Source organism: Sus scrofa, chromosome 8, assembly GCF_054392235.1.
Source record: "Sus scrofa isolate SSC_HxYL_T2T_F1_AM1 chromosome 8, Sscrofa_HxYL_maternal_Yorkshire_Landrace_v2.0, whole genome shotgun sequence".
In the NCBI taxonomy this organism is placed as follows: Eukaryota; Metazoa; Chordata; class Mammalia; order Artiodactyla; family Suidae; genus Sus; species Sus scrofa.
In genome coordinates this window covers 47,762,456-47,778,811 of record NC_139390.1, presented here as the reverse complement: position 1 = coordinate 47,778,811, position 16,356 = coordinate 47,762,456, and the positions used below count along the sequence as shown (strand labels likewise).

Below are 16,356 nucleotides of genomic sequence, written 5' to 3'. Positions count from 1 at the left end.
GTTGCTATAAACTTTCCTCTTAGAATGGCTTTTGCTGCATCCTATATGTTTTGGAACGTGGTATCTTCATTGTCATTTGCTTGTAGATATTTTTAAATTTCCTCTTTGATTTCTTCATTGATCCATTGGTTGATTATCAGCATGTCGTTTAGTCTCCACATGTTTGTATTTTTTGCAGTTTCTTTCTTGTTGTTGATTTCTAGTTGTATAGTGTTATGATGGAAAAGATGCTTGATATGATTTCAATTTTCTAAAAGTTACTGAGGTTGGATTTGTAGCCCAGGCTGTGATCAATCTTAGAGGATGTTCCATCTGCACTTGAGAAGAATGTGTATTCTGTTACTTTTGCATGGAATGTCCTATAAATATCTATTAAGTCCATCTGGTTTAATGCATCATTCAGGGCCTGTGTTTCCTGATTGATTTTCTGTCTGGTTGATCTGTCCACTGCTGTAAGTGGGGTTTTAAAGTCCCCCGCTATTATTGTGTTATTGTCAATTTGTCCTTTTAGCGTTGTTACCAGTCGCCTTATATATTGTGGTGAACCTATGTTGGGTGCATAGATATTTAAAATTGTTATATCTTCTTCTTGGATTGATCCTTTGATCATCATGTAATGTCCTTCTTTGTCCCTTAATATATTCTTCATTTTAAAGTCTATTTTGTCCGATATGAGTATTGCTCCTCCAGCTTTCTTTTGATCCCCGTTTGCATGAAATATTTTCTTCCACCCTCTCACTTTCCATTTGTATGTGTCCCTAGAAGTGAAGTGGGTCTCTTGAAGACAGCATATATATGGGTCTTGTTTTTGTATCCATTCAGCCAGTCTACGTCTTTTGGTTGGGGCACTTAATCCATTGACATTTAAGGTAATTATTGTTATGTATGTTCTTATTGCCATTTTACTAATTGCTTTGGATTTGTTTTTGCTGCTCTTTTTTCTTTCCTTCTTCTCTTGTTCTTTTCTGCCTGGAGAAGTTCCTTTAGTATTTGTTGTAAGGCTGGTTTAGTGTTGCTGAATTCTCTCAGCTTTTGCTTATCTGTGAAGGTTTTGATTTCTCCTTCAAATGTGAATGAGAGCCTCGCTGGGTAAAGTAATCTTGGTTGGAGGTTTTTTCCTTTCATCACGTCAAGTATATCATGCCACTCCCTTCTGGCCTGCTGAGTTTCTGCTGATAAATCTGCTAATAACCTTATTGGGGTTCTCTTGGATGTTACTTGTTTCTTTTCCCTAGCTGCTTTCAAGATTTTCTCTGTCTTTAATTTTGGTCAGTTTGATTAATATGTGTCTTGGGGTGTTCCCCCTTGGGTTTATTTTATATGGTACTTGTTGTGCTTCCTGGATTTGAGTGAGTGGTTCTTTTCCCATGTGAAGGAAGTTTTTGGCTATTAGATAATCTTGGAATATTTTTTCTGTCCCCTTCTCTCTCTGTTCTCCTTCTGGCACCCCTATAATATGGACGTTGATGCGTTTAGTGTTGTCCCAGAGTTCTCTGAAACTGTCTTCATTTCTTTTCAATCTTTTTTCTCTTTTCTGTTCTGCATCCGTAATTTCTACTAATCTGTCCTCCACCTCGCTTATTCGTTCTTCTGCCTCCTGTATTCTGCTGTTAGCTGCTTCTAGTGCATTTTTTATTTCAGTTATTGTATTTTGCATCTCTTCTTGTTTAAGTTTTATATCTTGTATCTCTTTGGTCAGTGTTTCCTGTAAGTTATCCATCTTTGCCTCCTTCCAGTTTATTTCCAATGTCTTGCATCATCTTCAGCATCAACAGTCTAAAGTCTTTTTCCTGGAGGCTGAGAATCTCCTCATGGCTTAGCTGATTTTCTGGGGTTTTTCCTTTCTCCTTCATCTGAGTTATAGTCCTCTGTCTTTTCACTTTTATAGGTTTTTGGTGTGGTGACCTTTTTACAGATAATAAAATTGTAGCCTCTCTTACTTCTGGTATCTGCCCCCCAAGTGGCTGAAGTCGGTATGGGGGGCTTGCTGTAGGCCTCTTGATGGGAGGGGCTGATGCCTGCCCCCTGGTAGGTGGAACTGATTCTAATCCCTCTGGTGGGTGGGGCTTAGTCTCTGGATGGGATTTGAGGCAGCTGTGTGCCTGAGGGGTCTTTAGGGAGCCTGTTTACTGAGGGGCGGGGCTGTGATCCCACCTGGGTTGTTGTTTGCCCTGGGGCTTCTCAGTGGTGACTGATGGGTAGGGCCAGATTTTCCCAAAATGGCCACCTCCAGAGAAAGGCATGGCTGCTGAATATTCCCGAGAGCTTTGCTTTCAATGTCCTTCCCTCACAACAAGCCACATTCACCCCTGTTTTCCCAGGATGTTCTCCAAGAACTGTGGTCAGGTTTGACCCTGATCCCTATGGAGACTTCACTCTTCTATGGGACCCAGTGCACGTGAATGTCCGTGTGCGCCTTTTAATAATGGAGTCTCCGTTTCCCCCAGTTCTGTGGAGTTCCTGTGTACAAGCCCCACTGGCCTTCAATGCCAGGTGCTTTGGGGCTCTTTCTCCCTGTGCCAGATCCCCACATGTGAGAGTTTGATGTGGGGCTCAGAACTCTCACTCCTGTAGGTGAATCTCTGTGAATCAGTTTCCAGTCTATGGGGCTTCCCACCCAGGAGGTATTTGGTTGTTTATATCGCAAAATCACCCCTCCTACCTCTTCATATGTCCTCCTCTTTTTCTTCTGGAGGAGGATATCTTTTTTAAGGTTTCCAGTGCATTTGGGTGAAGAATCCTCAGCTTTTAGTTGTGAATTTTGTTGTTTTTGGGAGAGAAGTTGAGCTCCAGTCCTTCTATTCCACCATCTTAATCCTGTCTCCTCAGCCAGAAGTGTTCTTGACAGACAATTCCAGGGCTCGCAGGAAGGCAAGGGGTTCCTTCAGTGCCCGGAAGGTTCCTGCTGAGGTCAGCTGACTCACGGGGTCCCTTGCTCATCTTGCTCGGGCTTCTCGCCCAGCGGTGCCTTGGAAAATGAAGTTCCAGGGCCACCACTGTCCTCGTCCCTAGGACCAGATGCCTTCTTTTGGGAAAAGCCAAAGGAGCGAGGTGGGGGAGAGCTGGGTGCCCAGTGCAGGCTTCCGAATGCTTGGCTCCAAAAGCCTGCGTATGGGTGCAGTGAGCACAGCAGCAAGGGTGGGAGGGGTGGAGGAGCAGTGTTCTGATCATCTTGTAAGGCCTGTAGTAAACTTCTGTAGTAAAGTAAAAGATTTTATAAATCCAGCACATATCTTAATTATTTTCTTACATTTTTATTGATTTTGTAGATATATATAGCATTTCTTTTCTGCTTTTGAATGGGGTATTGGTGGCCTATTGGAAAGCTACTTATTTAATATGTATCCTATAGTACAGCACCTTACTAAATGATCTTATGGATCTCAAAGTTTTCAGCTGATTCTCTTAAAGTTTTAAAGAATAGAATGGTATATGCAAATGACAATATTCCCATTTTCTTTCCTATATATATGCCTCTTATTTCTTAATTTTATCTTATCACAATGGCTAGGATCTCCAGAAAATACTGAATAATAGCAATGATGTAAAAAATCTTTGACTTCTGACTTCCGGAGAACTCTAATTTTTTTCAGCTCTATTGACATGTAATTGACAGAGAACTCTTATGTTTCATCTTAGTTATGAATTTGCAATTGCTTTTTGATGGGTATCTTGTATCAACTAAAGCTTTCTCCTGTTTGTAAGAGGTTCCTCCTATTGTAAGTAGTTTTCCTAATTAAAAACTTTTTTTTTAATTTTTGTAAATGCCTTTTGAATATATATTACCAGACTTTCTCTTTGTTTATCTAAGAGTATAATAAATTATATTAATTAATTTGCATATTATGAACCATCCTTGCATTCCTGAATTAAGCTACTTGGTCATGGTTTATCATTTTTAAAAAGTTCTTCCTTTATTGGGTCTGAGCTTTTTTTTTTAAAGTGTCTCAAAAAAAATCCTTATTTGCCTTTTAGTGTCTTTTTAGTGGACTCTGAGAAATTAACATTAGCCTCAATAGTTGGAGATTCTTTCTCTCTCAAGAGAGTTCTTATACCTAGGGGAGCATTTTAATTCAGTATCATTATTACTATAGTAGTAACTGAAATAATTTTTAATGCTTAGTAATATATCTATTCTTAGATTGTGCTTATTTATACCTATAAATGTAAATAAGCTACAGTCACTTGTGATTTTCTAAGGCTTCAGCATGTTATGCTGAATAACACTCAATTCTTAAACAGAAAGCATTATCTTTCATGAAGCAGATGAAATATTTGCAAAGAGATTTACAGCATGCTTTGGGCATACAATTATTTTCTGTGGAAAGCAATCCTAACTAAAATAAATAAGAAACATGATCACAAAAGTAACTCATGGGTCTATAAATGTTTTAAACTGTCTTATAAATTTAGAAACAAAAACTAACATGGCAATTCAAATATCTTCTAAACAAATTTGTTATTTAATTTGAGAATTTTACTTGTATTAACCTATTATGGCTTTCTAAATTAAAACATTTCATTTGGAATGACTGAAATAATGTTTTAAATATAAAACTGAATAATCACTTTAAGAATTATCCAGGGGAGTTCCCACTGTGGTGCAGCAGAAACGAATATGACTAATATCCATGAGGATTAAGGTTTGATCCCTGGCCTCACTCTGTGGGTTAAGGATACAGCATTGCCGTGAGCTGTGGTATAGATTGCAGAAGCAGCTTGGATCCTGCGTTGCTGTGGCTGTGGCCTAGGCTGGCAGCTGCAGCTCAAATTCAATCCCTAGACTGGGAATTTCCATATGCCATGAGTGTGGCCCTACAAAACAAACAAACAAACAAACCCAAAAAATAAACAAAGAAAAAAAAGAACTATCCAGGGACATGTTCACTTTATGGTTCCCAGAGATTAGAAACATCAAGTTATCTTCAAAATAAGAATTATCTGCTGCTTATTAAGATGAAAATACTATGTCTATAATGCTTTGACAGAGTGTCTCTAATTTATACTGCTTTTAGTAAAAATTATTATAAGATATTATTCACATGGATACCTCAACTGAAGAATTTCCACAGATCAAGGTAAAGGGGACAAATCCTAGAACAATTTTTAATGAAAATACCCACACATGCATACTAGGCTAGTTGACAGATGCAATTCTAAATCACCACCACTTACAGTTGAGAGGTAAGTGGTGTTAGTCACCTGTTATCATACTGTTTCCTATAAGGCTGCTGGTTGGATTTGGATATAGGGAACTTTGGGAGGCCTGAGAACCAACAACAAAAAATTCCAACTACAATGAGGCACCACCTCACACCAGTCAGAATGGCCACCATTAACAAGTTTACAAATAACCAATGCTGGAGAGGGTGTGGAGAAAAGGGAACCCTCCTTCACTGTTGGTGGGAATGGAAATTGATACAACTGCTATGGAAAACAGTATGGAGGTTCCTCAGAAAACTAAATATGAACCATATGATCCAACAATCCCACTCTTGGGCATGTATCTGGAGAAAAATATAATTCAAAAAGATACATGCACCCAATGCTCTTTGCAGCACTACTGACAAGAGCTGAGACATGGAAACAACCTAAATGTCCATCAACAGATGAATGGATAGAGAAGATGGGGTATATAAATATACAATGGAATATTACACAGTCATTAAAAAGAATGAAATAATGCCATTTGTGGCAACATGGATGCAACTAAGATTCTCATACTAAGTAAGTCAGAAAGAGAAAGACAAATGCCATATGACAGCACCTATTCGTGGAATCTAATATATAGCACAAACAAACCTATCTACAAAACAGAAACAGACTCAAAGACACAGAGAACAGACTTATGGTTGACAAGGAGGAGGGGGGAGGAGTGGGATGGACCAGGAATTTGGGGTTGGTAGATACAAAAATTCATATTTAGAATGGATGAGCAATGAGGTCCTAGCTGTATAGCACAGGGAACTATATTCAGTCTCTTAGGATAGAACATGTTGGAAGATAGTATGAGAAAAATAATGTATGTATATGTATGACTGAGTCATTATGTTGAACAGCAGAAATGGACACAACACTGTAAATCAATTACACTCTAATTTTAAAAAATTAAAAAAATTTTATCCTCTGGTTCCATTTGCCTTAGGGATATTTTGATTGTTAGTATTAAAAAAACTTTTATCTTTATCCACCATATTTTACACTAGATTAAATTTACCTTCGTCACATTTTATTGGATTATTTAACCAAAATCTTTTAAGGGAAAATAAAGTCAATGAAAGCATTTTCCTACTGAGGTTGGGTAGAGAGAAACATGTTCATACTAATTTCATATTATTAATATTTTCTTTCCTGGATGGAGATGATGACATTTTGAACATCTGATCTGTCAAATTCATTCATGTTTTTTCTGCCCAAGGCTTAGGAGTCATTGACAATTTTCAGAAAATAATATATAGTGTTAAATACCATTCTTAACTGGATCTACCCCTTTCTTGTACATACCTGTATTTCCTTAAACATGAAGACACCCCACATTGCAGCTATAAATCCTGGGCCCTTAAAATAAAAATAAGAACTTGAATTAAAGTGGTTATTTTTCTGTGATTGTACTCTACTCAAATCAGTAAGCTGGACAGTTGATATGACATGTTCATCAAATCAATTACTAAAGTAAAAACAAAATAGCAATATTGTCAGGAAAAATTATTCAAAATCTCGATCCTAACTCAACATTAAGTGAAACTAAGTAGCATTAGATGAAAAACGAAGCTTCTTTTTTTCCTTTACGGTTTTCATTATTTTTTGACAATGCTATAATATTTTGTGCCAGAGAATGTTTTTCTTTCATGTGATTTGTAATAAAACATTTTACAGTATGGAGGTACCTTAGCAAACTATACATAGAACTACCATATGACCCAGCAATCCCACTCTTGGGCATATATCTGGACAAAATTTTCCTTAAAAAAGACACATGCACCCACATGTTCACTGCAGCTCTATTCACAATAGCCAAGACTTGGAAACAACCCAAATGTCTATCAACAGATGATTGGATTAGGAAGATGTGGAATATATACGCAATGGAATAGACTCAGCCATAAAAAAGAACAAATTAATGTCATTTGCAGCAACATGGATGGAACTAGAGACTCTCACACTAAGTGAAGTAAGTCAGAAAGAGAAAGCCAAATACCATATGATATCACTTATATCTTGAATCTAATATATGGCACAAATGAACCTTTCCACAGAAAAGAAAATCATGGACTTGGAGAATAGACTTGTGGTTGCCAAGGGGGAGAGGGAGGGAGTGGGATGCATTGGGAGCTTGGGGTTAATAGTTGCAAACTATTGCCTTGGGAATGGATTAGCAATGAGATCCTGCTGTGTAGCACTGAAAACTATGTCTAGTCACTTATGATGGAGCATGATAATGTGAGAAAAAAGAATTTATACATGTATATGTAACTGAGTCACCACGCTTTATAGTAGAAAAAAAAATTGTATTGGGAAATAACAATAAAAAAAATTTAATCAGCAAATAGTTTATTTTTTTCTAGTGAACTACCTATTTAGAATACTAGAAATGAGCTAATATGAAAAAGTGTATGAATAAACTTGTAACTTCCTTTTCTATGAGATAACTTCATAACTGAAGAAACTTTAGTGGGTCCTTTGGACCTAGAAAATAATGGGAGCAGCAGTACTTTAAAGTTGTTGGTTTTTTAACTTATATTACTGCACAGCAATTAACTAACATTAAATTCTAATGAATGCTAAAGATAGTATTCTGGGAAGATGGAAAAATGTAAGGAAAAATAAACAATGGGTTAGTAAGCAGGAGACAAAGGCAGGAATGAAATAATATAGGACAAAGGAGAAGACCTGAGATGGTGAAAAAGATGATTCTATCAGCAGTTAAAGCTAATTAATTATTTTAGCTGCAAAAAGAAAAAACTGGAATTGAGATTAATTGCAGTCCTTGTGGAGAAGATGTATTTCCTCAGCATTTTTATGATTCCAAGCCCTGAACAAACTCTGGAAGAGTTTCAAATAAACAGTTCTGGACTGTTTTCCCTCCACCACTCCAACCCTCTACATGATTAGGACAGCAGGGTTGGTCTCCACTCCTGGCAGGTAAGGGAGGCAACAGAAACACATCACTCTTTGTTATCAGGATCTGGAAAAGTCAAGGTCAAACGAGCTGGAGAAATAGGTCAAAGGAATTGTCTTCTACCAATGACGTATAGCCTTAAGCCTCAAAATCCAAACCAAATAAGCAGCATCTGGGTCCACACTGACTTTGGACATGATGGGAGGAAGCAATAAAAGGGAGACTATAATATTAATGTTATCATGCCAATCACTCAAGAATTTTATCCTTTTAATCTGGAAATTCATTTCCCTTCAGAGTATGTGGCAGAAGATAATACCAAGCGGTACCACTAATCTTTGAGGCTATAGGGTTGATGATTTTTTAAATATGAGTTAAGACATGGCCTGAGGGTTGTTGTGAGGGGCAATGTGGTTGCAGGAAGTGGTGCTTTGCTAGAAGTAATGCAGGTGAAGTCCGAAGTGGGTGTGGGCTCCGATCCAGGCAAAGGAGAACAGAGTAGGAAGGGCATCTTATATGAGACACAACTGTTTTGGTATTCGGATAATGTATTTTTCTCTTATAAATTAATCCAGTTTACACATTCATAAATCAGCCTTTGAAAAGATGATGAGGTTGAACCCATCTGGAGAGGCTGAACTTTCTGAAGAAGGTGATTTGCTTGTTTAGCTCCTGAAGACTTGGAGCAGAGGTACCTGCCCTTTGTCCTGCTACGTGGACTTTTCTTTTGTGTTTTATTTTATTTTATTTTTGCTCTTTAACTAAACTTTTGCCAAGAAACAATATAGATGCTGTTTTCAAGGAACTCCCAGTCTACTCCTAACAGTGGAAATACATGTACTTGGGAAGACCAATGTGCTGCCAGGATTTGAAAAATATACTCTTGATTAAACGCTTGACCATATTCTTAATTGTTTAAGCTGGATGATGAGTATACTTGAAATTTTCCGTGAAAGTAGTTAAATTTTGAGTTCCTGTTGTGTCTCAGTGAATTACAAACGTGACTAGTATCCACGAGGATGTGGGTTTGAACTCTGGCTTCACTCAGTAGGTTAAGGATCCAGTGTTGCTGTGAGCTATGGTATAGGTTGCAGATGTGTCTTGGATCCTGTGTTTCTGTGGCTTTGGCATAGGCCAGCAGCTGCAGCTCCAATTCTACCCCTAGCCTGGGACCTTCCATATGCTGTGGTTGTGGACGTTAAAAAAAAAAAAAAAAAGTTAAATTTAGGAGTTCCCATTGTGGCTGAGCAAATTAAGGACCTGATGATGGTTCTGTGAGGATTTGGGTTTGATCCCTGGCCTTGCTCAGTGGGTTAAGGATCTGCCATGGCCATGGCCATGTTGTTAGAATCACAGCTGCAGCTCTGATTCAACACATGGCCTGGGAATTTCCATATACCAGAGGTATGGCTGTAAAAAGAATAAAAAAAATTAGATGACTCTAGCTCTAGCAGGAAGATAAAATAAAGACAAAGTAAGTTCCCGAAGGGCAGGACTGAATCTTTTCTGCATGTGGATAAGGCTGTACTGAGTAACAATAGTGAAACCAAGCAAGAACCTTGGTACAATAAAGACTTGGTCCCTCACTTCCCAGAAACACCAGTCCCTCCCAGGAAATAATCCCTAGCACCCAAGGTGAGATGACTGTTTACATTGGGCAAGTCTCCAAACATCACAGTGACCACTCCCACCAGACCTCTAGCCACACCTCACTTAACCTCAGCAATTAATTTCCACTGAATTAGGTTTTAAGGTTTTGTCCTGAGACTTTACCATAATTTAATGCAGGAAACAGTAGTAGGAAAATCATATCTCTGTCTCCTGCAAAATTTTTGTGAAGGATATCATTTTTTTGTTGTTCTGTGTCCCCTGTATAAGGCTCCATAGGATAAATTCTATTAAAAATTTTGTGTTTAAAACAAGTTTTTTTTTTTTTTTGTTTTTTGTTTTTTGTCTTTTTGCTATTTCTTTGGGCTGCTCCCGCGGCATATGGAGATTCCCAGGCTAGGGGTCGAATCGGAGCTGTAGCCACCGGCCTACGCCAGAGCCACAGCAACGCGGGATCCGAGCTGCGTCTGCAACCTACACCACAGCTCACGGCAACGCCAGATGGTTAACCCACTGAGCAAGGGCAGGGACTGAACCCACAACCTCATGGTTCCTAGTCGGATTCGTTAACCACTGTGCCACAACGGGAACTCCTAAAACAAGTTTTAAAAAAAGAAGTTAGTGTTAGGAAATCACTGTTGGGTTCGTTAACTGCTGAACCGCAATGGGAACTCTGACTTGATCTATTTTAATAAGCATCATTCCTCCTTAAGTAGTGAAATACAACTGTCAAGTAACCTTTGGCTCTAGAGCATAGTCAAGGAGCATGGCACACTATATACTTTCTTCTTCAACTTTTTTTTTTTTTAATTTTCAATTTTTGTGGTTGTGCCTCTGGCATCTAGATGTTCCCAGGCTGGGGAACCCAAGACACTGCAGTGACAATGCAGGATCCTTAACCTGCTGCACCACTAGGGAATTCCTACAAATTTACCTTTAACTGGTAAACTTTATATCCCATTGCCCATTATGATTTCCTATTATATGGTCACTTCTAGCATTAAACATATTTGAAATAATGAGGGGCACACATTTTTTTGGAAAGAAAGGGGTCTTTTGCCCTTCCAATGGTGAGGGCTTAAAATAATTCCTTATAACTTGTTCACTCTTGATAACATTTTCCCTCACTAGACATTAAGAACGTCAAAGTGTGGGTTCTTTTTTTTTTTTAATTTGTTTTTTAGGGCCACACATACAGCATATGGAGGTTCCCAGGCTCGAGATGGAATTGGAGCTATAGCCACCAGCCTATGCCACAGTCACAGCCTATGCCACAGATGAGACCCAAGCCGCATCTGCAACTTACACCACAGCTCATGGCAACACAGAATCCTTAACCCACTGAGTGAGGCCGGGGATCAAACCCACAATCTCATGGTTCCTAGTCAGATTCGTTTCCACTGGGCCACAACAGGTACTCCAAAGTGCGGGTTCTTTAAAAAACAAAACAAAACAAAAAACAAACAAAAAAACTCCAAACTGCTATTTGACTTTATTTGTACACTAAAGCTAACAATAGTTATGAACAGTTATGAACACAACAGAACTGTCAAAAATATGCTGTCTGAAATCCAGGATTTATATTAAAATTTAGGATGTTTCAAACTTTTATTCAATTGCATTTTTTTTTTATTTTTATTTTTTGTCTTTTTGTCAATTGTATTTTAGACTGGACAATGCGCTTTTTAAAATAAATCAGATAAAAGAGTTCCCATTGTGGCTCAGTGGGTTAAGAGCCCAACATAGTGTCCATTAGGATGTGGGTTTGATCCCTGACCTTGCTCAGTGGTTTAAGGATCTAGCATTGCCATGAGCTGCGGTGCAGGTCACAGATGCTGTTGGATCTGGCATTGCTGTGGTTGTGGTGTAGGCTGGCAGCAGTAGCTCTGATTCGACCCCTAGTCTGGGAACTTCCATATGCTATGGGTGAGGCTGTAAAAATCCAAAAAAAAAAATTAGATGGCTCGCACAGGTGTGTTGAGAAAATGTTTTAGGTAAACTCTGTTTATCCTGATGATTCAGGAAGTAGAAGAGTTAGGGGAATAACACTGTAAGTTACCTAGAGTAGAAATAAGAGTTCAATGCCAAAGCAGTTAATTAGTGTTTGTGTGTGTGTGTGTGTGTGTGTGTGTGTCCTAGTACCATAGGAACCTGAAACAAATTCTAAACTGGATTCTCTACTGAAGGCAGAAAGTGGCCTGTGTACTGGAAACTTTGTACTGAAAAGCCTTGAGATTTCTATGCAGCTAATTCCCTTCAGCTTCAGAGCTATTTCTCTCTTAGCTATGGCCTCAATTTTCTCATCTTCCAAATGGGGACAATCTTATTTTGCGCTGCCGGTCTCAAAAGAAACAATTTTGGGGAGTTATCATCGTGGCTCAGTGGAAACGAATCTGACTAGCATCCATGAGGACCCAGGTTTGATCCCTGGCTTTACTCAGTGGGTCAAGGATCCGGTGTTGCCCTGAACTGTGGTGTGGATTGCAGATGGGGCTCAGATCCTGCGTTGGTGTGGCTGTGGCGTAGGCCAGTGGCTACAGCTCCGATTTGACCCCTAGCCTGGGGGCTTCCATATGCTGTGGATGTGGCCCTAAAAAGACAAAAAAAAAGGGAAAGAAACAATTTTCTTTTTCCATTACCTGACTATGTGCCACATGATTGGCACCTAAAAAAAAAAAAAAAAAAAAAATCAGATGCAAATTGCATAGGAATGCATGATAAATAGCATCATCCAAAGATAATACTTTGCTTTGGCACTTTATGAAAGCCTTCTTAAAATATTAATGTTTCACAGGAAGAGGGATCTGAAATACTTTCTGTCTCACAGGGTTGTCATGAAATTCAAGTGGGATAATATACACAAAACCATTTTTCTATCTTTGAACTGTTATATATAGAGATGACTATTGTATCAGTACAAATTACAATGTATCCAAAATGAAATTAGGTAAAATGACTGAACAAAAACTGCAAGAGTATCACGGGTGAACAAACCTGCTAAAATGAGGTTAGTGATATTCCCTTAGTGATCAAGAGATGAGATGAGATGAGAGGGTGATGAGATGAGATGAGATGAGAGATGAGAGATGAGACTAGAGGGTGTCAGTTTGTCTACATGAATCTGTTATACTAATTGTACTGCTAAAAAAATTAAATTCCATGACAGTCTTCTGGGATTCACCAAGAATGCTTCAGAAAAATTAGATTTACGCTTGCAAAAGAAAAATTTGGAGAAGCAATTAGGCTACTTACAGCAGTGATAATTGGAAAACTGACCACAGCACTGAGAGAACGGTTGGCTACGAACCAACAGCAGGTAGCAATCGCCCACAGTACTCCTGACAGGAATCCTGGAACACACAGACAGCATGTCCTGAGAAATCCACACTCCAGGCAGAGCAGAAAAATAAAGCCCACATATCAACACTCATGGCCAATGGCGATTTTTTTTTTTTTCTTTCCTTTTTTCAGGGCCATACCAGTGGCATATGGAAGTTCCGGGGCTAGGGATAGAACTGGCGCTACAGCTGTTGGCCTACACCACAGCCACAGCAACCATATCTGAGTCTTGTCTGCTATCTTCACCTCAGTTCACCACAATGATGGATCCTTAACCCACAGAATGAGGCCAGGGATTGAACCTGCATCCTCATGGATACTAGGCAGATACATTTCTGTTGAGCCACAGTGGGAACTACCCCCAATGGGGATTTTTGAGTCATGTTTTAGGACCATTTAAACTCTAAAACAATTCTTTCTAACTTTTTGGAGAAAATGTTTGTTTTCCCAAGTGAGTGCAGATTCGTATTTGTTGACACCTTAAAAAAAAAACAGAGTCACAGGAATGTGACTTTTAATATTTATCCTTCATTAGTAAAGAAGATATACTAAAGTCTGATGCTCTATACACAAGATGCTTCTGCACAGGCAACAATCTTAAGATTCATTGTTCAAGTTCTAGGTTATGTAATGATGATTTGGAGTTTCAAACCCAGTCTCATGGTGGGTTTGGTGGTGCCTGGGTCAAAGCAATGGAGGGAATGAACACATATACACACAGACACACAAAAACAGACACATACCCACAACATACACACACAGAGAGAATGGTTTTGCTTCCAGAAGACGATTTTTCAAGGAAAATGAAAGGAGAATGATACTTTTACACAGAGTAAGAAGATTTTCTGCAGTATGTATTCTTACCTGGCAAGACTGCCTCAGGATAAAGTTTAGGAGTATTTTTCATGGCTATACAGTAGGCCAGGAAGTAGACTGTGCTTGTGAGGAAGATGCCGCTGAAGTGTGCAAAAACGTAGTCTAAATCTGGGAATATAGATTATACCACCTTCAAGCATATCATTTTACTCATTTCAAATATATTTAGAGTTCCAAGAATAAAAGAAACCCATTAAAATTAACCTTAAATGTAAGGGAACCATTAATTATATCTTACCATACTAGTTTTCTCCATGCTGGTTTATATAGAATTTTAATTGATATATTTAAAATATAAAGAAAAGTTAGTTACTATAATCAAATCTAAAAGCCTGGTTTTTATGATTATCTTGGAAAGCTAAATAAGAAACAACAAACATTATGTAACAGAATGCTACTATTTTATTTATTTTTTTAAAGTTATTATTATTTTTTATAGTTGCACCTGTGGCATATGGAAGTTCCTGGGCTAAGGGCTGAATCAGAGCAGGAGCTGCCGGCCTACACCACAGCCACAGTAATGTAGGATCGGAGCTACATCTGCAACCTATGCTGAAGCTCCCAGCAATGATGGATTCTAAACCCACTGAGCGAGGCTAGGGATTGAATCTACATCCTCGTGGATACTAGTCGGGTTCTTAACCTGCTGAGCCACAACGGGAACTCACTATTTCCTTTTTAAAGAATAAGTGTTCAAACCTAATTTTACTAATGGCTTCAGCAATTATAGCAAATCTCCAAGTAGACTGTAGTTGGGGGATGGTGTGTAAAAAATTTGAGAAGTGCTAATTTTATATGTCTGTTGATCAATGTGGAGACCTGCATCTTGGTTACAGGTGGCAGCCATACAGAAGGATATTCAGCAAGTTATTCCAAAGAGGATTTTACCTATTGTTTACTATAAACCTAATTACATGGTGGAGTAAGTAATAGAAATGGTGGTCCAGTATCTGAGAACCTCCAAGTCCACTGACGATTTAAAGCAGATGGTACTTTGGCCATACAGATAGGTGTACTACAGGTTCTTGTCTGGGTTTTTGTTATAATGTTTCTCTCAACTAAATTTGGAGAAAGATGAGTGACCCTGTCTAGGGAGGAAAGTTTTAACGTCAAAGAGTTTGTCTCTTCTAAAATCTTATCTCCTCCTTCTATGTCCTATCAGAACAACACATCCAAACAAAGACCATCACAAAAGGCAGCATAACATAGTGACCAGAAACACAGACCACCTAGCAGGAGTCCTCAACTCACTACCTGCTAACTCAGAAACTTTTGGGTGAATTACCTTATCTCCCTCTGTCTAAATGTTCTCAATTGTAAAACAAGGATAATCATGGTATCCAATCAGCGAGATTGCTATAAAGGTCAATTGAGTTATTAGACTGCGCCCATTGTGGCTCAGTGGTTTAAGAATCCAAGAGAGTATCCCTGAGGATGTGGGTTCCATCCCTGACCTCTCTCAGTGGGTTAAGGATTCTAAGTTGCCAAAGTTGTGGTGTAGGTCACAAATGTGGCTGGGATCCCACACTGCTGTGGCTGTGATATAGGCTGACAGCTGCAGCTCTGATTCTACCCCTAGCCTGGGAACTTCCATATGCCACAGGTGTGGCCTTAAAAAGCAAAAAGCAAAAAAAAAAAAACCAAAAAAAAAAAAACCCCCCCCCCCAAAAAAAAACGCACTTAGAACGGTGCTCAGCAGAGCCTTGTGTGTTACTTACATGATGGTTAAATAAATGAAGTTAAAAAAATTATACCCTCCCTGAATTATTTTTGAATAAATCGGAATAAAGTGTGTTTCCCTCAGACTACATTTGAGTTGCCATAAGAAAGATTCCCTAAATGGGAGTTCCCACTCTGTCTTAGCAGTAATGAGCCCGACTGGTATCCATGAAGATGTGGGTTTGATCCCTGGCCTCATTCAGTTGGTTAAGGGTCTGGCATTGCTGTGAGCTGAAAAACAAACAAACAAACAAAAAACAAAAAAGAAAGTTCCCTAAGAACGGACTGCGCTATGTATGTAAAGAGACTGTTGAAGACATTGTTTATTATGCCCCAGTACCAAGAACAACTGTGCTCCTGAACAATGAGTGGTCTTTATCTTGTGTTTGCTGAAGTGTGGGACTGATCTGATTTCCCTTGTGGCTACTATGACTCATCACTAGCAAGTGTACAAGTGTGGTGCAGATTTTAGACTCACTTAATGGCTCTGTTTTATTTGTGTCATATGTTTTTCATTCTCTCTTAATTTATTCTGTTATTTTGTTTTTACTATTTTACTAGTTTTTATCCTTAAAAATTAAAAGAGCAAAAATACTAAAAGTAGGAGTTCCCACTGTGGTGCAATGGGATCAGTGGCATCTCTGCAAGCCCTGGGACCCAGGTTGGATTCCTGGCCCAGCACAGGGGTTAAAGAT

The 16,356-nt window shown here is 38.7% G+C and overlaps 1 protein-coding gene across 14 annotated transcripts in view; it reads right to left on the bottom strand.

Annotated features, from left to right (window-relative positions):
* TMEM144 (transmembrane protein 144) overlaps positions 1 to 16,356 on the bottom strand; it is a 68,736-nt gene that overhangs the window by 8,697 nt on the left and 43,683 nt on the right. For all 14 annotated transcript variants that reach the window (XR_014812518.1, XR_014812515.1, XR_014812516.1 and 11 more), the window contains 3 exons: positions 13,931 to 14,050; positions 12,980 to 13,077; positions 6,505 to 6,558 (listed from right to left, as the gene is read on the bottom strand). Coding sequence is in view for 10 of the 14 variants with exons in the window: in XM_021101288.2 (XP_020956947.1) it covers positions 6,505 to 6,558; positions 12,980 to 13,077; positions 13,931 to 14,050 (272 nt within the window). In the remaining 4 variants the exon portion in view is untranslated. The remainder of the gene's footprint in view (positions 1 to 6,504; positions 6,559 to 12,979; positions 13,078 to 13,930; positions 14,051 to 16,356) is intronic.